This window comes from Eucyclogobius newberryi, unplaced genomic scaffold, assembly GCF_026437365.1.
Source record: "Eucyclogobius newberryi isolate DKJ021-1_F unplaced genomic scaffold, fEucNew1.0.hap1 SCAF_9, whole genome shotgun sequence".
NCBI lineage: Eukaryota > Metazoa > Chordata > Actinopteri > Gobiiformes > Gobiidae > Eucyclogobius > Eucyclogobius newberryi.
In genome coordinates, this window is record NW_027316532.1 from 35,403,536 (window position 1) to 35,424,474 (window position 20,939).

Consider the following 20,939-nt stretch of genomic DNA (forward strand, 5'->3'; position numbering starts at 1 on the left):
TTGTGTCATTTCACCTCTGTCGTCTCTTCCACCCTTCTTCACATTTCTCTTTTTTTCTTTGTCCATCTGCCACACACCTCTTCTGTCAGTTTCCCGATGGTAGGACATGGGTGGTGTCTCCTTTTCCCCAAAAGATGAAGTGCCAGGCGACTTGGCCCGTAAGTGTGTCCAGACCGTGCCCCCAGGCGTAAAACCCAGCCGAACCCCTCCTCATTTAGGTGCAATAGTACTAGTGTGTCATAGTCTTCTTGTTTGGGGAAATACGAGCAGATTACGTTGTAGAGGGAAGTGTTCAAATGTAAGTGTTGTAATAGGGACGGGATGATAAACAACAGCATGACTGATCAGGTAAAATGGACGGACACATTCTGATCAGGGTTTAGCGTCTAATTGTTTCATTGATTTTGCTTCCCTGGCTTTAGTAAACTTGTTCCTGTTTTGCAAAAGTAAACTTTCCACATTCATCCATACCCTTTAGTTGTCTGGTGGACATCTACAAACCATTGCTAAACATTAACAAATCTCTTGACGAAAAATAGACATGTTTCCTTTTAAATTATTGTCACACAAAACAAGCTTCTGTTCCCGCAGTGTGTCACATGTTGCTGTTTGTTTGGTTTGAAGGTGTATTCCTGTGGTTTGTAGTGTAGAAATGCTTATAAACTCCCTGTGGTGAAAAGATGGCATCACTGTAGGTGGAAATACAAGACAAGGAGTTGGTTCTTTATTTGATTTAGTTGTTTACTGATGCTCGAGCATCAGTGTGAAGGCAGCCTGCTCCCTCCACAGACGTCACATGACATTATATCCGCTGACAGAAGTGAAGTCTAGAGTTGAATTGAGTTAAATATTCTTGGAGATATTTGGCAGCATGAAATAAAGTAGTTTCAAAGCATCAAAAGTAAATTGTAATGCACAATTTGTATGATCCGATCAATGCTGAAGTTTATATTTAAACCCTATACTCTGTTGCATTTGTTCTTATTTATTTTTCACATTATAATACAGACGTTTACATTAAATAAAATGACGTAAACTATAAGTGTGATGGAGTGTGACACACAAACTGTAAATAAATGTATTTATTTCTATAATTATTCTTTTAACAGCTCAAATTGAGAGTAGATAGTAGATCTTGTTGGATGGTTAATAGATGAAAATCACGTTGATGAACAGAAAATAATTTTACTGTAAGGAAATGTCTTTTCAGTCAAATTTATTTGATTTTTTAACAGAACAGAACTTTTACATTGCTTATTGCTTATCAAATCAGTCACTTTATGAACATATTCTATTATGATTTACATTTTTATCTAGTAATCATGATTGATATTTACTGAGCAATATTTTTTTAAGATTACTTTTTGTGCAGTTGTTTTGCTCCACGATGTTGAAAAGGAAATTGAACTTGTCATTGCTTGTCTAGTATTAAAAGAATGAACTTGGCATTTCTTCACAAAGCAATTACTAAAGCTATGAAGAGTTTTACCATGTTTTATCATAAGAACAAACATGTTACTCGTCGAGGCTGCTTTATTTTGATTTGCAGTGATTCACAGATTGTCCTGATGTGTTATTCTGGCTGGTACCTACGGTTCAGAAAGGCATAAGCAAAGCATTCATAAAGTCTGCTGGTTGTAAAAGGCATACAGTGTCTTTGAGGAAGCTGCTTGTGACCCGCCTAGCATCCATCTCCTCCCTTCTTCTTCCTTACCCTCTCCCCGCCCCTCATACTCCCTGTTTTGGCTGCAGCACCTCATCTTTCACAAATGGGGCAATTTAAAGATGTCAAAAACCACATCCAGACATGTTACTGCATTCCCTTTCTCAGTAATGCATCTTTATGTACTTTGCTAACTGCTAAAAGGATTACCACATCCTTTTTAAAACATTTTGACTTGATGTTTCACACTTTTCCAATGTCTCTCAGCATCTCCTAATGCATCCCTAACTTTCATTTCCTGTCTTGTCCTCTCTTCTTGTCTATCTCCCTGCCTGCCCCTTCTGCTTGTCTGTGTGGCCCTTTCCCTCTGTCTCTCTGGCGCCCTCTGCTGTGGTGTGTAAAAGCCTCCAGAGGACAAGACCTGGGTGTATTCTCCGCTTCACTTTGGCTCAGAGTCTGAGGTCGTGCCAGATGGGGATTGGGAAAAAGAGACAGTAAGTGATGATAAAAGTAGTTTCTTTGAGGTTGAGGTAACTAGGTTTAAGAAGAACAGGCTACAGTCTGAACTCCTCATCTGCATCAAGACATTTTCATCAGCACCGTTTAGTCCATGACCATCATCAAAGTCTGTCTAACAACGACATGAGCAGTATTTTCCACATAGATCTTGTTTTAGAGGTGCCAATTTAGTTACATGTTGAAAATACTTTAATTTTGAAGTGCATCTGATGCAACCTGCTTTATCTTCACTAAATGCAAACAAGAGAACGGCAGAGCACCCAAAGAACGATGGACCTCTTGACATTTAATTAGCTAAATATGCCTGAACATAGCCTATTTCTATATCAATTACAGGTACCAATTATTATAAAGTCAACAAACAGACAGACATTAAACTAACTGTGGAATAAAACAAAATGTTAAAACAACAAACATGCCATCTCTACTGCCCGCCTTACCTGTTCGGATTTTAGATTAACTGATTCCCTCTCCAGTGGTTAGGAGTGGTGTTGCATATTTATATACATCTGAATAACCAAGCAAACTTCTGTTTAAGTTTGTTTATATTCTTTGTACGTTTCTGGACCAGTGTTTCTTAACATAAATTGATAACCCCTCTGCTGGGTAAAAGTGGGGCCTCTGCACAGATCTGACCCGTAACTGGGCCTGGTGGCACCTCCTGCTTGTCCTCATCGAGCTAAATAAGTGTAATACTGTGAAACATTCCAGACAAAGTAATAGCACAGAAAAGTTACACAGTGCACCTTTTAAGTACTTTTTAAACTCTGGCTAGTCCAATGAATCTGCACTCAACCAGGACCAATCCAAACAAATAGAAACCTTGGTTTTGATGCCTGCACCGCCGTTTGAGGACCATTGCTCCAGAAAGATTGTTCACTTTAGTTATTGTGTGGATTCATTACTCTAATCTGACTTCCTTTTTCTTGTAGTAAACGCTGAGAGAAAGACAAACGTCTCAACGATGAGAGAAACCAGTCTGCGATCCAGTCTTCAGCAGTAGCCCCGGGATCTCGGTCTGCAAATGGATTTAGGAACTTGGAAAAACTGAACCCTCCGGAGGTCAAAGGTGACTCTAATCCTGAGAGGAAGATCCTGACAGTGAGGACAACATGACAAAAACTTAATTGCTGAGTGAATATGTGTAGTGGGTGTACCATAAAGCTTTAGTCGTATGTGTCCAACATCAAAATACTTTTCTGTGTTTTTTTCATGTAAACGGCCCAGTCAAACGAGAAAACAACTAACTCCACAAAACAATTCACTACTAAACTTCAGCTCGGCCAGTCAGAACCCTCCACCTGACTAAATATATAAATAAGTGGCATTGACTTTAGTAAACTGTGTGCTATCTCTTACCAGCAAAAAGCAGTGTCCACACGAGAGGTCGCTGATTTTAATGTGCCAAGTATCAAGGTGAATCTAAGGAGCTTCAACACAAACCATGTGGATGTTTAACTGGTATTATTATTATTATTATTATTATTTATATTTAAGGTTTTTTTGTATTATTATTTATCATTTTTCACATTTAACCAAACTTTGAATTTTTTTTGTATTTTTACCCAAAGAAATGTAAGCATCTTTACACGTATTCTTTTTTACTTAATTCAGTGTCACTATTCCTTTATTTTTAAATGCATTTTCTGTAGTGGGAGTGGGAGACAAACTGTTCGCTGTTACCTTTCTGTACATCTGCACTTGTCAACATCACTGGACTCACAAAAAAATAATATGGCCTTTGTGTTTTTTTTCATTCTCGTAAAAAAAAAAAGTGTTTTGTTTTTAAATCTCATCACTCCACAATCACTAGATAATTCAGAAGTTGTAGTGTTGCACTCACTTGTATAGACGTTATCTCTCTATTGAATGAAGTACGCCATAGTTTAGGAATGGGTTGAATGTTGAATAAAAGGACTTATAAGGATTTAGTGATAGAGGCCAAAAAGTATGATTTAGTCAGTTGTGGAAATATGGAATGATTTCAGTTATTACTAATGAAAAGTAAAACATACCCATACATTTTATTGTCCATAAACAAGATGGTTGTAAGGCTTATTCTTGGTTTATGAAATACTTACTGTCAATGTGTCCTTGGGTAAAACATTCCAGCCATACTGCCGGCTAAAACTAAGATTATTATTGAAATAATTCCACATCTCCATTGTTTTCTTTTACTGCTACGTTCCTGTATTTTAACCAAGAAGCGAAACACTGTTGTCGTTAGTTTTCTAAACAAATACGTTTTTAAGTACAAGTTCAAAGTTAACTAATATCTTTACTACTGACACAAGTATTTAATTTAAGTGTAACAAACGTTGACTATTTGTGTACATTTTGTGTATTTGTTTCAAAATCAGGACACATCAGTATCACACGGGATGTAAAATAGTTTGATTCATTTGATGTGCAGTTGTAAACATCTCACTGTTCACCAGACTGAGACAAGAGCAGCAATATTGTGTACAATCTTTTCAGTTCATTGCCTTATAGAAAAAAACATGGGCCTGTTATTTTCTCACTTGTGCTGTGTATTTAATTTAGTACCGTAGTCTATAGTCGTGCTCCTGAGAATGTGTACATAAAAGTATAAATACATATATAAAGATATACAGATATATTTTCCATTTGAATCGGAGAATATTATTTTTATTTGTTTTTATTTTTGCTGCTGGGCAAAACAATTGCAATCTAATATGTTTTCTGTATCATATTCTTGTGTGTTCAATGAGGAGCAGCTGCTGTATATTTAAGTCTTAAGCTGTTTCTATGTTTAAAAAAAAAGGAAAAAAATCCCCCAAAAATAAGGGACAGATTTGTGGGATCTATCGTATGCTGTAAAACATGAAAGTCTAAAGGGATTCTTCCAACTGTTCTGCTGTGTTTGTTGTATACGTGTTTTTGCTGTGTGCCCTCATCCAATAGAGTGAGTCTTTTGCAGAAACATAGCATGATTTCCAGTGAATATGCATATCAGAAATGTGTATTTATGTATATCTGTTGTACATTCATCTATTTACAAGTGCAAATAAATAGATGGCTATGTGTGTGCGCGTGTGTCTGGACTCAATCAGAATGAAAACAAAATAAAAGATGTTCTATAAAATGTTCTATGTTTATTTATTCATTTAGAAAAATACTCAAATGTTCACTGGTGTTATGTGAAATGAGGTTCCATCAATCAAAGAAAAAAGGCAGCATACTATTATTAAAACTGAAGGTAATACATATCAAAACAAAGGCAGCTGCTTTTTAGATTGAACTGTATTTTTCTGTATCTTCACAGCTGTGTTAATGACCACATAAAGTTACGACATTACAAAAGAAAACACCTCATAGTGACGTGCCTGCCTCAAGTGTCTATTTTTGATCCCTTCAGCTTAAATTAAATAGAGCTGACTATGACTAAGAGGCTAATCGTATCAGTTAAACGGAATTGTTGAGGGTTTTTTCTAGATTAAATCATTTTTAATTGCACATTATACACATATCCTTGCAGTATTTCTCTGTAAGTATAGTCAATAGTATAATTGCTGCTTATCTATGACAATGTATCACATTCAGGCGTCACATTTAGGAGCGCCAGAAACCCGCCTTATCTCACTTTTGTCCTCCATGATTGGTCAGTTTGGTTGTCAAGCAAAAAAGGACTATCTCTGATTGGCCATAACGATCGCTGTCAGGCTCACGTGCTCATTCGCTTCCTGATCAGCGCTTGAGAGCAGTGTCTTCTTATTATTTTTGAAACAGGGTTCACAAGGGACTGTTTAAAATGGGTACCCGAGATGACGAATACGACTACTTATTCAAAGGTATTTTCTGCATCAGTGACTCGTCGGTCTATTGTCGTTTTGTGTCCACAAAGTTGTTGGCAGACAAAGTGAGGAAGTGTCCCTCCCCAATTAGCTAAACATTCGTTATGCTAATGTTAGCTTCTCTACAGCAGCCAAAACAACACATCAGCTGTAACTTAATAATGTCAGATGACCGGTGTTTTAACTCTACAAAACTGTTACAAACCTTTCAAGTTTGTGATCGAGAGTAATTATCTTCTCTAATGTTGAGCTTAAAGTACTTTCTTGGGCAGTTTTACGCAATACAGATGAGACAGTAACCACTCAAGCGCAGGAGCCGCTCCTCTGTAGAACTACCAATAATCTGGAATGAGCTATGCGTTTGGATGTTTGCTTTCTATTGCCAAAGACGTGTTTTGACACATTTTATACTCTTCTATGTCAGTGTCAAACCTCTATATTTTTAGTCGTTTCTGGTGAGTTATAGTTTTTCCATTTAAACTAAGATACAATTGCTGAGCAATGATTTAATGAGCTGTAACACGGCACTGTTGAAATGTCATGAAATATCAATCTATATTTGCTTTCTCTGATTGTAGTGGTGTTGATTGGAGACTCTGGAGTGGGGAAGAGTAACCTCCTGTCTCGATTCACAAGAAATGAGTTTAACCTGGAGAGCAAGAGCACCATCGGAGTGGAGTTTGCCACCAGGAGTATCCAAGTGGACGGCAAGACGATAAAGGCTCAGATCTGGGACACAGCGGGACAGGAGCGCTATAGAGCCATCACTTCAGCGTGAGTGGGACCTTCTCTAAGCTCAGTAAATGTAGTGTTGATGTTGACCGGTCCCATTTCTCCTGCAGGTATTACCGAGGGGCAGTGGGCGCTCTTCTAGTGTACGACATTGCCAAGCACCTGACGTATGAAAATGTGGAGCGCTGGCTGAAGGAGCTCAGGGATCACGCCGACAACAACATTGTCATAATGTTAGTAGGAAACAAAAGTGATCTCCGCCACCTCAGAGCTGTGCCTACAGACGAGGCCAGAGCCTTCTCAGGTAAATTTAACATGCCATTAGGATTCCTAATCTTATTATAATATAATCATGCTTTTCTATCTTTCAGAAAGGAATACACTCTCATTTATTGAAACATCAGCCTTGGACTCGACAAATGTTGAAGAAGCTTTCAAGAACATACTCACAGGTATTGTCACAAGGGAATTGCAATGAACCTGTTCAGGACGCCAAAGCCCTAATCAGCTGTTATTATTTCACAGAGATTTACCGTATAGTGTCCCAGAAGCAGATTTCTGACCGGTCTGGAAACGATGACTCTCCTGGAAATAACGTTGTGGATATAAGTGTTCCTCCCACGACAGACGGGCAGCGAGGCAACAAACTGCCCTGCTGCCAAAGCGCTTGACAGCTCTCTGTTTCTCACACCTTTATTACCTCTGCTTTCTCTCGAGCATCCAGCTGCTGTCACAATCAAACTCCAGAAACATCACATTCCTCATGCTGGGTTCTTCTTTGATCAGTCTGTCTTCCTCTGATTTTGAATGTGTGTGAATATCTTACATTTGGAGCCACACAGGCCTAAAACCTGAGGCTGTAGTGTGTGTTTTTGTGTGATGATTCTATTGACCTGCTCTCATTTGAAGAGTGGAGAGGGATTACTAAGCTTTTTGTGATCTGAATGATCTTTCATCAGCAGTAACAGACCTAATCTGCCTTTTGCATCAAGTTGAAAGACTTGTGTTTGGAGTATTTGAATTACGTCTGATTTACGTCTGATTTTCCGCCTGTTTCTTCTGCACTGCGCCTGTTGTGGCATGACCCGGGGTCTGGGCTGGTAGTGTCCGACCCCAAATGGGCAGGTATAAAATGTGTTTTAATTCTAGTTCACCAAAGCAAGTCTCATCAGTGTGTTTTTCAGGTCTGATAAGACGGTAAATTATAACTGTCAAAAGCAATAAATGAAATGCTAGTCACTTAGAATAAATGTGTATCAATATAGCTCTGAAGCCAGTCAGTCTATTGCACTTGCGTCCTTTTATTTCAGCGAAACAAATCATTGGTTCATTTGTGTGTTTTCCTGTCGGCTCTTACGGAAAGCGTGGTTCCAACCAAAGTATGGTTCTAACTGGGCCATGTGAAAGATGTAATCAAAGGTTTTATTTGCAATTTCACACTACAAATAAATTCACATTGTTAGCTGTACTGTCTTATTTTACTACACTGTATGCTGAATTATGCTTTAAGTTGTGCTTTTTCTTTTATAAAACTGCAACCACTACATCAAAAATATTCTTACAAAGTAAAGATGTTTACTTATAGAAGGAAAAAAAAAATCTTAAGATGTAGATTAAAATGGAACAAATAAGAATAAACATTTTTTTCAACAATTTTATTGTAAATTTATGTTTAAACTGGGAGTAAAACACGGGCAAGTGAAGCCAACTATTTTCAATAAATACACTAATAGAAGATATTTGGCATGAAAAGAAAAAAGGCGATGTGAAGGCCAAATGCTGATTCTTCTCTAAGTTGCAAGTAACAATTGTAACGTTCTACTGTTTATTTACACAGCACCATCTAGTGGCATTTATCAATATTGTACCAACTCCACATAAATGCAAATGGACTGTTTTTTTTTTCATTTGTGAGACTGAAGGCTTAAAACCTCAACGTATAACAAAAGCTCCTTTAGTTATGGCGAAACGGAAGAGCACATGTGAAATTGTACAATTAAGTAAAAAGAGAGAAAACCAAGCGTAACAAAGCACTTGGCCTTAAGAACAGAAAGTGCACAGGTGATGATGTCAGGTGGATGGAGGGAAAGTCACTGAGCCTCACAGACTTTGGCAGCACTGCAATTTGCTGCCCTTCTGACCGTCTGTGGTCGGTGGAACACTGATGTCCACAACGTTATTTCCTGGAGATTCATCGTGGGCATTTCGATCAGCTATCTGCTTTTGTGATACAATACGATATATTTCTGGGAAAACCAAAGTGACACAAGTTTATTTTTTGTAATAAATCAAATGAATCTCTTGCAGATAAGAGATGGGTTGCAGGTTTAAATGTCAGCTTCTACAGTAAAGACCTCCTTACCTGCTAAAATGTTCTTAAAGGCTTCTTCTACATTAGTGGAATCCAAAGCAGAAGTCTCAATAAATGACAAAGTGTTCTTTTCTGAAATAATAAAAGAGTGAATACTGTACAATCATCTTTACTTTTTAACTGGATTTAAAATTCCATCAGCATACCTGAGAAGGCTCTGGCCTCGTCTGTAGGCACAGCTCTGAGGTGGCGGAGATCACTTTTGTTTCCTACTAACATTATGACAATGTTGTTGTCGGCGTGATCCCTGAGCTCCTTCAGCCAGCGCTCCACATTTTCATACGTCAGGTGCTTGGCAATGTCGTACACTAGAAGAGCGCCCACTGCCCCTCGGTAATACCTGCAGGAGAAATGGGACCGGTCAACATCAACACTACATTTACTGAGCTTAGAGAAGGTCCCACTCACGCTGAAGTGATGGCTCTATAGCGCTCCTGTCCCGCTGTGTCCCAGATCTGAGCCTTTATCGTCTTGCCGTCCACTTGGATACTCCTGGTGGCAAACTCCACTCCGATGGTGCTCTTGCTCTCCAGGTTAAACTCATTTCTTGTGAATCGAGACAGGAGGTTACTCTTCCCCACTCCAGAGTCTCCAATCAACACCACTACAATCAGAGAAAACATTAGCAAATATCTAAAGCCATTTGTCAAGCCGGAAAGCACTGAGTTTCCATCAATAAACTTTGCCTCCTTTTGGAGTGAAACAGGAAGAAGGTGCCAAACCCTGCCTCCTGAGTCAACATCTTGTCACGTCTTTGATCCTAGGGATTCCTTTTCAATATTTTACAAGTGAGAATCCTTACAAAAGTAACAGCTCTGTGAATTTGCCAAACAGAGATAGATTAAATATCAACCCAGTTACAATTACAGCAAGACCTGATTATGTACACAATATTGTGAATATATTTGACCAAACATTTCACTTATTGAATTGTAGAGCTAGATACTTCCTACCTCGTTAAAAAAAAGAAAAAAACAGAAACCAAACCAGTGTTCCTCTTTTTTACGGTATGATGAAGGATATCTGTATAATTATGTATCTGTATCTAACGCCACCCGATTATGCCCCTTATGTTGAATAAAATGTTACAACAAAGAGTAAATTGCACCTTTATAACACTGTAAAAGATGCCGCAAAGTATGCTTGTTGTAGAGCTGTTGTCAATAGATAGAATACAAAATTCGGTGCCCCGAATTAACCAAAACATTTCGAGAAGATCCGTTTTCAAACTTATGTTGCTTATTTTTTTATTTGATTAGCTTCCTGAGGCTAACAGCTGACATGTCCCACAGTTGTGAGGCTTGCTGCGTTAGCTCAAAGCTCAGACGGATGTATTTCCGGCCTTTGTTAATAAATATAGAAGAACCACTTCGATTCTCTCACCTTTGAATAAGAAGTCATACTCGTCATCTCGGTTCCCCATGGTTTATTACGATCACTTCTCTCCGGTTGCGCTAATATCGTGAGTTTCCTCCGGTGCTCCGGGTGTCTCCCGGGGCTGCGCTTTTCCTCTCAGTGAAGGCCTGATCCTGAGGGGCTGTCGCCCTCTACTGGAGCAGAGTGGAACAACTTGTAAATCTGAATATTTAGCCCAGTGGTTCTGAACTTGGTTAGTTTAACTGGGCAATAGAATGGCCCAAAGAGGGCCAAAAGGACCAGGCCAGCGCCCCCAGAGTCAAACCCTAATTTCTGGCCTAAGTCTTTGCGGCCTGGCCCCGAAAGGGCCAAAAGGACCACGGAAAAGGCCCTTGAGTCGAGCCTGTATCAAAGCCCTCCTTTCTGGGCTAAGTTTTGGCACCAGTCTGGCCCCAAAAGGGCCAAAAGGAATAGGGAGCAGGCCCCAGAGTTTACCCTGATTCAAAGCCCTCCTTTTAGGGTTAAGTCTTGGCACCGGCCTGGCCCCAAAAGGGCCAAAAGGTCAGCCTCTGGGGCCATTTCCCTTGTCCTTTTCTATAACTACTATACTATCATATAATATATTTGCGAATAATCCTTTTCGAGGATGCTGGACATGAAAATTAAGAAAAGGAACAGACTTTGATGTGAAAATGACATGAGAGTGGCACTTGCCGAGGTGAAGGTGCATTTCTGAACTGGTCTCTGAACGGAAACGGCAGAAGTCACTGATTTGCAGTAAATATTTATGATTATTTTTTGTGTGAAAATGTTCTTTGAACACAGTGATGTTGATGCACGGTTCATTCTGTGCACCAGTAAAATGTATACCTATGTTTTGAATTTCCAATTTCCAATTAAGAAGGGTCCGGTGAATGCGCTTATGAAACTGGTGAGGTTCAGTACCTCCAAAAAGGTTAAGAACCACGGATTTAGCCTAAGCATGACGAGGTAAAGTAAAAGGTCAATTAAAGGTCACTACCCCACACGGATGTGCTGTTGTGGAAAAATATAATCTGGCCCTTTGCCTTTTTCACTTTTCGATTCAATTCTATTTCAATTCAATTTATTTTTAACATCTAAAGTCACAGCCTGACACAACCCCTCCTTGCCTGGAAATGTACATGTCCGGACATTCGGGGGTGACCAGGATGCCCCAGGGCCAGGCCCCCATTTGGTTTCACACTAGGACAAAGACAGCAAGACATGTGAATTGAATTAATGCACTTTGTTTGTCCTTCCTGAAACCCCTGTTTTCTTTTGTCCCTTTGTACTCGCCCCACCTGAGAGACCGGTAATGTGACTAATGTACATATATATGGGGGGACCTGGGACGAAGGGGAGAACTGATCATGTAATGTACCAGAGAGAGAGAGATGCCTGATTAAATCACCTTAACATTGAGACAAAGCAACTCGCTTCCTTGTCTTATTTTTGCCATTACAGTGCAAATGTATGAAGAGTGATTGTCATTGATCAGAACATTGTTGTACAAAACCTGCTCCATTCATACCTTTTGGTTGCTTATCTGTCCAGTGTAAGCATTAAAGCAGGCTTCTCTAAATCAAGACAGGTAGAATATAACTTTAATTTTTAAACCTTCATTATAATAATGATGTTATCTTAATTGTTTGGTGACCAGTTCAGCCAACAATCAGACATGGCGAGGCTACTGGGGTGACTACTCAAATGTCAGGGCCCCCCCCAGGCCGCCTCGTACTGGCACCAGTGTCACTGACAACCTCATTCTGAAGAAGTATGATGTATTAAGCTTTCCAGAGCGGTAGTTCTAGAGTAGGGTGTGTTTATTAGTTTGTATTGAGATTGTAATGCATATTTTCCTATGCTCTATAAATAAATATGCCTCGCCTATGATGACTTAGAGCCAGTTAACCAGTTTAAATTTAGATGTTATTTTATAGGTCAAGTATTCATCAACATATAGAAGTGCAGCCACATTGTAAGAATAGCAGTAGTGACTTGTTGTAGATTAACTAAAACTAAAAATAAATAGTGATATACCTAATGAGCATTCAGATCTAATTAAACAGCAAGAGTACTTAACGTTGTTACTCAAGTAAAAGCACAGGGCAAGAATCAATAGTTACTCAATTATAAATAAGAGTGCTGCTGCCAAAAAATAGATATTGGATTATTTTAGCTCAGCCTTTTATATAACTTTTGATCAATTTAACTGTTCAAGACTGAATGTAGCAGTCTTAAACTATCATCCACTTACTGGCGAGGTGGTTCAGTAATGTTATGTGTGTTTACAGAGGTGGAAAGTAACTTACACATGTGTTACTAAGTTTAAGTGTAAGTGTTACTCTAATTTAGTAGATTTTTGTTTGGTATTTGAACTTTTTTGAGTCGATTAAATATGTACTTGTATTTGTGTAACTGAATATAATTCTAGCCGTGTTATTCTCGTCGTTACAGTTTAAATCTGAGTTCTGCTTCTCTCCAAACTCACAAACACAGAACAAAACTGCCAGAGCTCTCAGATTATGTGCATTATAGTTCCAGGTCAAACAGACTTTACCAAGCTGTGTTTGAAATAATGATCTATAATTCTACAAAAAATAATTGAAACATAACTTGTATCTACTAGTACTCTAAGTAGTATGTTTAATGTTTTTTTTTTGTTTTTTTTTAATGTGGCTTATAACAATTACATGGCTAGAATTATACTCAATTACAATTACAAGTGGCCTATATAAAAACACAAAATCTATTTCAAAATTAGCAGTTTAAAACGCACACAAAAAACGTCTCAACTACAGCATTTTCAAATCCACCTTTGCTTTTGTAAGATCCATGAAACTGCCTTTAGTGTGTAATGACGTTTATAGTTTCCAATCAAAGGCGTCCTAAAGGTGCTTTCCTTCCTCCTGAGATTCTATGCGTCACAAAACGTACCTGTGGATATTTTTACAAGCCCTGCCCATTTCACAGGTGGACCAATCAGAAGCAAGACTCTTGACACCTGGGCCCACCCCTTCTCGCTCTTAACTACACTACCTTTGCTTCCCAGGAGATCAAGAGGTGGAAGAACAGACTAAATAATACCAACAACCCAATAATTGCACATTTTAAGGCTACATTTTCATACAAGGAATGGCCAAAAGGACCGGACGCCTCAGACACCAGCTGCCACACTGCTATTATGAAGGCTACTTGGAGAAAAGGTCCTTCAAAGATAAGGTAAGGCTAATGTTTGTTGCCTATTATCAAGTGGATTTGTCTTTTTCCTATATTATAATCCGTAATGATACAGTGTTGTTTGTTCTAATCGTTCAACATGAGCGTTTTCCAGGCCATATCTGCAAATCAGGGTCGCATCTGTTTAATGAGTAACCAATCTGAGGGTAGTTCCAGTAAAGCTGTAGGTGTGAGACACTTACTGGAAACATAAAGCAAGAATTCATCCTTGTTTCTGGAAGTAGAGAGACCTCAACACATTTAGGTGTGGGCGGATTTGTTCTATATTTGCGATATTTTAGTTTGGACATGACTGGCTGGGAGGACCACTTTAGAGACAGACTGGAATAACAAAGAGTCTGACGCAAACTGGCACAGCAAGCACTGATAAGAGACTGTAAACACTAAGTACAAAAGAGATGCAGACATACCTCATTTACAGTCCAATGGTAGCTTACAAAAATGCAGGAATTAAATCAGCGATGGAATATGTAACAATGTACCTTTACGCAGGTGCTTTGGGTGTAAAAATACTAAGTTTCTTGATTTCATTAGGTTAAAAGTTAGAATTACTTTGATAACATATTTTCTTTAGTTATAGATATTATTTTTGAGAGAAGAAATCCATTTATACATTTATACATACCAGCCAAAATTGAAATCAAATAGCAATGTACTAATGTGAAGCTCTGGTTATAACAAGTCTAGGCACAGATTAGTCAGCAGCAGTGATAGATCTACACTTTAGGGTATCACAGTTACAATATTTAAGATGATATGCCTATCAAATGTGTTAAACCATGTCTTTAAATGGTTCGGGGTTTAATTGATCAGGTTTAATCATCAGACAAATGTGAATTGTTTGAAATTAATCACAAAATGCAGAAATACAACATTCCAAATGTGCATAGCTTTTTTTCAAGAACGTTTTGACTTTATTAGACAAGAAATATTTTTGGCTGTTCATGGGACTTGTTTAAATGTTGTAGCCTTAAAAGAGGAATGCAATGTGTTTTATTATGTCAGATAAATTGTCTATCGTCTTTTGTGCCTTTATAACAGCAATAAGGCCATAACACAATAGTCTGAATAATGAGGGTTCTCTGGGTTCATTAAATACTCATATACTTGTAATTCTTTCTTAAAAATGCACATTTTCTTTTTTTTCAAGAACGATTTGACCTGTAAGCTTTATTAGACAGGAAAGGACAGTGTGAAATGGGGAGAGAGAAGGGAGGACATGCATTAAATTGTAGCACCAAAATTCACACTTTCAACATGTCCTGGAGCGTTAACATTTGAGAAAAGAGTGAATCGTTGAACTGATACAAAAATCCCATGTATTTCACATGTTTGTAGAGGTCTAAACTACAGGCTTAGCAGGTTTTTTACATAAGACAGGATCATTTCTTGTTTGCAAAAGAAATTAGGTTGAATAATAAATAATCTATTACTGGTACTAGTTCGAATTGCTACTTCCCCGTGCCTTTCCTTCCATTCTGTCAGTGCAAATACCTCAACATCCAATAAAACCGTGTTATCTAACAGCAGCTGTCAATCAACTTGGCTGAAGAAATGCAGTAAGATTGCATTATATATTTTACGATTTCTTTGTCTAGTTTAGTGTTGGCGGAAAAGTTTTATTGTTGGTCTTCATTTAGGCTCAATAAGAAAACTGCAGAATTCACACAACACTATATATTTTCTCTAATAACACTGTTACCTTCTTGTTCTTATTATTATTATTACTATTATTACTATCTTATTATTCTTATTTACTGTTAAACATGTAATTTACTTGTATTTGTGTGCAGACATCACGGAAGCTCTGGACCTGTTTATGTGGAAACACCTTATTCTTCTTCAATGACAAAAGAGACTCAGATGTAAGTTCAAATTAGTTTTGTCTTTAAACACAACAACAGTGGAACAGAAATGTAACACTTTCACTTTCATTACTACATTTCACACACAGAAAAGACAGCACATTACCCCAGTATTCCAAATGTTGCACTGGCTCCCAGTCCCACACAGAATAAACTTTAGAAAATGCTCTTATTGCTCCACAAATCACTAAATGCTTGAGGCCCAAAGTGTCTGTTGGACCTGCTGACTCCTTCTGAGCGCCACAGACCCCTGAGCTCTTTTAGTGGTGCCTAAAGTTCAAACCAAACTGGTGAAGCCTCTTTTCTCATCTTTTTAGCATCGCCTATGTCTAATTAATAAATACATGTATGTAGTATGTATTCATTGATATTAAAGTACTCTTGTAAAGCACTTTGAGTTGCATGAAAAGTGCTCTACAGATAAAATTGACTTGACAGTACTTTGCCTGCAGTATGTCCATTTCATCCTTTAGTTCTCTGCTTTTGTGCTTCCACTTACAGTATATTCCGTAATAAACCCGTAGCACCGCGAAACCGTAAATGCATTTCTCTCCGAACAGTACGTAGAGAAAGTGGATCTGAACGATTTCGTCTCACTGACCGACGACAACAGCCTCGACCGGAACTTAGACGCAGCCGGAATGACCCTCCAGCTCAAACAGGAAAACATCAAGATCTCGGTAAGACCAGCGCGGCGTGAATCTCACTGACGCTCCTGCTCTGGAGAATATTAACCGTTCTCTTCATTTGCAGGCGTCTAACGGAGAGGCGAGGGAGCTGTGGAAAGGTTTTATCCACTCCATCGCTAACGTAAGAACTACAGATCAGTCAAAGGGGCACTACGTAACTTTTCTGTCTCCTGCTTCTCTCCGTGGAAGCATATTGTGACATTGTGATGAAGTGACACCTGGAAGTTGTGACGTGGTGAATTGCATGTTTTAATTAGGTTTCTTTTTTGCCTCTCGTGTAGCTGTCGGTGCCATCGTCGCTCAACCTTCTTCCCGGACAGATCCACATCCTCAAAGAGGCGGTGGATAAGGAAAAGATGAGATTAGAGATCACCACATCTGCTGCTGTTGCCACTGACAACACCACCAGCCCATATGTCAAGCCTTTAGCGGACATGCCTGTGTAAGTGTGCTCGTCTTTGTAATGACAACAGGACGAACATGTGTCAAATGCAGAGGTTTCCAAAGGGCACAATAATAAAAAAACGTTTACAATCAAGAATATCTATTATGGATACGATTCTGTCTCAACATGAAACTAGAGGAATGAAAAATGTAAACACAGGAAAACATAAGGCGTTTTATCAGACAAAATATGACTGTGTCGCAGTACAAAACACCAGTTTTTGCAGGGTTTTCCTGGTTTGCTGCAGTATCAAAGTAAACTAGAAGACTGACAATTGGAAACACTTGAAAACAAAAGGGTTTGACTGAGTTTTGTCTAGATTAAAGTTCAAAACACCAGCTTTTGTGGGATGTTCCTGGTCTGCAGCAGTGTCTGACCGGTGTCTATTACAATTTGTTAAAACTGTGTTCCTGGACTGTATAAACGGCAGGGACTCATAATGTTTCGCTTGATTTGTGTATCAACTATTGAAGTTTTATTATTTTTCTTAGCTGTTACCACAAAGTAACTCGCCTGGAGGCCGAGATGCTGCTGGAGAGAGCGTCGTCGAGGGGAAACCTGCTCCTGAGACCGAGCGGGAACAAAAACTTTGCCATCACCACGAGACAAGTCCTGGAGGAGTAAGACCTTGTTCATACACACTCAGTCTGGACTTTCACTGCAGCATCTGGACTTTGAGCTCGTACAAAGCAGAAGTTAAAGTATTTCTGCTTCAACTGTCAGCGGTGGAAGTAGATCTAACAATATGAAGTTCAACAAATCAACAAAAGCGTTCCTTCCTCTATTATTATGACTTTTCTGCTCTTAACTTGGCTTAAATTCTAAAAACACGCTTTTTAGAAATGTGAACATGTGGTAAATGAGCTAAAATGCCTTGTTATCAATATTAAAACCTTGAGTAAAATGAATTCTACTACAGTGATTAGTTTTGCACTGTCCATCTCTTCTGCAGAGTCATGTTGATTCTGTAAAATCTCAATCTCAGAGTTGATTTTTAACTTCCTGTTGTCTTTCTTAATCATTTACATCTTTTTATTCTTTTTCGTTTTGTCCCTTCAGCCCGGAGTTTAAACACTACCGCTTGACTCGAAGGCCTGAAGGCGGCTTTGCCATCGATGTCGAAGTTCCAGTAAGTATTAACTCTTTCAGATCAATAAAAACGTATTACCAGTTGATGCTTAGTTTACATTTTGTTGTCAACATTAGAACTTTAGACTTGTAACAATCTTGAAGCTTACACAAATTGGAAAGAAAAACAGTAACACGTGGTCACAATACAAACGTTCAAAGCTTGGACAAAAGTACAGTAAAGTTTAAGAACAATACATGACAAACATAACATCTGCCGCCTTCTTCTTTATTATTACTGTCTTACTGTCATTATTACTGCCAATTATAGTTGGCTTGGCATTTAGTGATCCACATTTAGCTTTAGTTCCTGGTCTATTTTTAAAACCACTTACAGGTAAATGAGTTCATAACTGAAGCATGCAATTAAAAGTTCACCACATGCACGTATCTACTGTTATATGTAACATTTAAATTCTTCTACAGATTCACTGTGAGACGCTGCACGACGTGATCGACTTTTTCATTCGCAAAACAGAAGGTTCACTGACTCCGCTGATCCACGAAGAAACGTACGAGAGGAGCATCTGTAAGTGCACAATATGACACTCAATATGTTGCGCTGATGCTGATGCTTTTTTTGACTACACAAGATCTGTCAGTTTAGTTCAGTTTGACATACAGTTCAGGTGCTTTCACACTTCCACATTCACCACATCACAATTGGGACTAAACCAAGACTAAACCTAAAAATGGACTAGTTCGAGACTAAATATGGACTAAATCAGGGTCAAACCAAGTGTTCTTCAAGACTAAAATGGGTTAAATGTAGAACCAAATAAGTGAGTTGTCTCTTTTTATCCCATGGCATTAGATCTGGTTTAGACCTTGTTTACATTGGTGGTTTTGACTAAATGCAGTTACGTTTGGAATTGGGATTGCACAATTGCAGTTAATTAAGTTAAACTATTTTCTGTCTTCTCTACAGCGTTTATTCAGTCCGATAATGAAAACGGAGAAAAGAGTGTCCAGCGCCCCTCGACCAGCCCCATCCCACCAAACGTTCCTCCCAAACCAGGTATTTTAAAGAACATATCATTTTTCTGCTTTGAGTGACTGATGTTCCTGATGTTAATGGTTAGTGACAGCTCTGCCTCCTATCACTTAATTATAACATATATAAAAATGTTGTTGTCACAGCACAAGTCCCGACTCCAGAGCCTGAGTTTGTAATTGAAGACTGCATCTACATGAACGATGTTTGTGAGTATCTCTGCTCAGTTGAACACTTTTGTCAGTCGCATTAGTCACAGCTCAAACAAGAACTGGTTCAATCTCATTCTTTCCACGTGTTTTCTGTTCAAACAGTGACTGAAGAAGAAGAGGAAAGCTCAGCCACTCCCCCTGTCACAGGTGTGTGTGGCAAATGTAAACTCTGGCTTATTTGAGTCCCTCTGCAACGCTCTATTTAGAAACTGATCTATGGTGGTGGAGTAGTTATGGTGGCAGCACATATGCCACATCGTGTGATCGTGTGTCCCGGTCCTTTTCTCTCATCACCATTTCACACTAAGCTGTTCTGTTTACTTAATCTATTACTTATATACTTAGGAGACAGGCCTGTATCCACAAACTTAGTCCTTTTCCATTGCGTCACATTGTAAACAGATAGTTAATTACCGTTTAAGATATGAGAGTTTATTTAACATGAGATATTTACATAGAAAATGAAGCTGCTGTTTTTGTGTCAGGTCAACAAGTTATTTCTAAACTATTTTTTCCATTGTATTTCTCACAGACGTCCCAAAGCCTCCAAAGAAAGCCATAATGCCCCCTGTCCCCGCCACTCGCAGAGTGTCTTCCTCACCTGCTTTAAACCAACAACCTGCAGCTATCCTCACTGTCCCGACAGCGCCACCTACAGCCAGCCGACTCAGATGCAACACCAACCCACTGGGAGAAAGTAAGGCTCTTTACCACTTTATCACAAATAAAAACCTATATAGTATTTCTGTAGGTAATTTGTGACAAAGAATGGTGCTTTTGAAGTGCTTTTTTGATATATAGTTACTCCTGTATTTTTATGACAATACAACAGACAATGTATTATTTGTTTTGCCAATTTTATGTTTGACTTGCCTTAAGACTGTGGCATACATACATACATACATACATACATACATACATACATACATACATACATACATACATACATACATTCGGTTTAAACATTTTTTTAAACAACACACTGTTTGGTAAAGAAATAAATGAGTGAAAACATCTTTAGTCTCACAGATGATTCTAAATCCATTTCCTCTGATGCTTACAGCCATTTCTGAGCTCAAGTTGATACTTGAGAGAAAGGCTAAGTGTTTGGAGTGACATCTGGAAGCGTGAACTACACTGAAGCTGACTGACCTCTGCCAGATGAAACCTGAATGTTCAGGAGAAAAAGACTTTTACAGAGGAGAGAAGGTGTGCGGGACGTTTAGCCCTGCTGTGAGTGGACAGAAGAGTTTAAAACACTTTATTCATCCACGTCATGAAGAACCACCATTAAGAAATGAACTGTGTTACCAGCGCCACATGCCACATTATCTCCAACATTGTTATTTTGGTTGTTTGTTTTGCACAGTTATCTTATCGCACAATGAAAGGTACTATTATTTTAAGGCCCAAAGTCACTGGGATAGGCTCCATTCACCCGTGACTCCTAACAGGAACAAGCGGTAGAAACTGAAAAACACGAACATTTGTAAATGTATTACTACATCTAAATGAAAATAAAAGGATAACTTCCATTTAGTCAATAGTTTGGTTCTCATGGTAGGGATGTCACAATATCAAATGTTACTCTCAACATTATTGGGAGGTTTCTTCTCTTATCATTACTGTACTTGTATATGATTATTGACACCAAGACCAAATAACAGTTAAAAATATTTTAATTCCAATTGCCTCTAATAGATCAGAATTCCTTTATGAAACCAAACTTTCTGAATGATAAAGTTAATAATACACTAATAAACAGCCAGAAATGAAGCTTTTTAATTGTTTGTACAAATTTTCACCTGAATAATATATTATTGATTAAACAGAATCATCTTGACATCCCTGATATCTGGGTCTGTACTACATATAATACATATAATACT

General features: G+C 38.5%; 4 protein-coding genes across 8 annotated transcripts in view; 3 read left to right on the plus strand and 1 right to left on the minus strand.

The window, feature by feature from the left end:
* Positions 1-5,288, plus strand: part of pip5k1ca (phosphatidylinositol-4-phosphate 5-kinase, type I, gamma a) — a 41,888-nt gene extending 36,600 nt beyond the window's left edge. Inside the window, exons 17-19 of one of the 5 annotated variants that reach the window (XM_072438486.1) lie at positions 90-158; positions 2,068-2,157; positions 3,115-5,288. In XM_072438486.1, the coding sequence (XP_072294587.1) occupies positions 90-158; positions 2,068-2,157; positions 3,115-3,117 (162 nt within the window). In that variant the 3' untranslated portion in view covers positions 3,118-5,288. Of the gene's footprint in view, positions 1-89; positions 159-2,067; positions 2,405-3,114 lie in introns of those variants that run through there. The other 4 variants (XM_072438484.1, XM_072438487.1, XM_072438485.1 and 1 more) reach the window with 4 other exon arrangements.
* A 557-nt stretch (positions 5,289-5,845) lies between these two features.
* On the plus strand, positions 5,846-7,999 carry LOC140353764 (ras-related protein Rab-11B-like). Its single transcript, XM_072438491.1, has 5 exons — positions 5,846-5,994; positions 6,576-6,771; positions 6,840-7,033; positions 7,101-7,181; positions 7,255-7,999. Exons 1-5 carry the CDS (start codon positions 5,955-5,957, stop codon positions 7,398-7,400), a joined length of 657 nt encoding a protein of 218 aa, XP_072294592.1. The 5' UTR covers positions 5,846-5,954; the 3' UTR covers positions 7,401-7,999.
* A 619-nt stretch (positions 8,000-8,618) lies between these two features.
* Positions 8,619-10,662, minus strand: LOC140353766 (ras-related protein Rab-11B-like). The gene is made up of 5 exons (XM_072438493.1): positions 10,484-10,662; positions 9,509-9,704; positions 9,247-9,440; positions 9,092-9,172; positions 8,619-8,975 (listed from the first exon to the last, which is right to left on the minus strand). The coding sequence occupies exons 1-5, from the start codon at positions 10,521-10,523 to the stop codon at positions 8,830-8,832; spliced, it is 657 nt and encodes a 218-aa protein (XP_072294594.1). The 5' UTR covers positions 10,524-10,662; the 3' UTR covers positions 8,619-8,829.
* Positions 10,663-13,535: 2,873 nt separating this feature from the next.
* Positions 13,536-20,612, plus strand: LOC140353604 (signal-transducing adaptor protein 1-like). The gene is made up of 13 exons (XM_072438242.1): positions 13,536-13,699; positions 15,511-15,582; positions 16,143-16,262; positions 16,336-16,392; positions 16,553-16,713; positions 17,208-17,336; positions 17,776-17,845; positions 18,271-18,373; positions 18,773-18,862; positions 18,985-19,047; positions 19,153-19,197; positions 19,583-19,747; positions 20,114-20,612. The coding sequence occupies exons 1-13, from the start codon at positions 13,613-13,615 to the stop codon at positions 20,164-20,166; spliced, it is 1,215 nt and encodes a 404-aa protein (XP_072294343.1). The 5' UTR covers positions 13,536-13,612; the 3' UTR covers positions 20,167-20,612.
* The last annotated feature ends 327 nt before the right edge of the window (positions 20,613-20,939 follow it).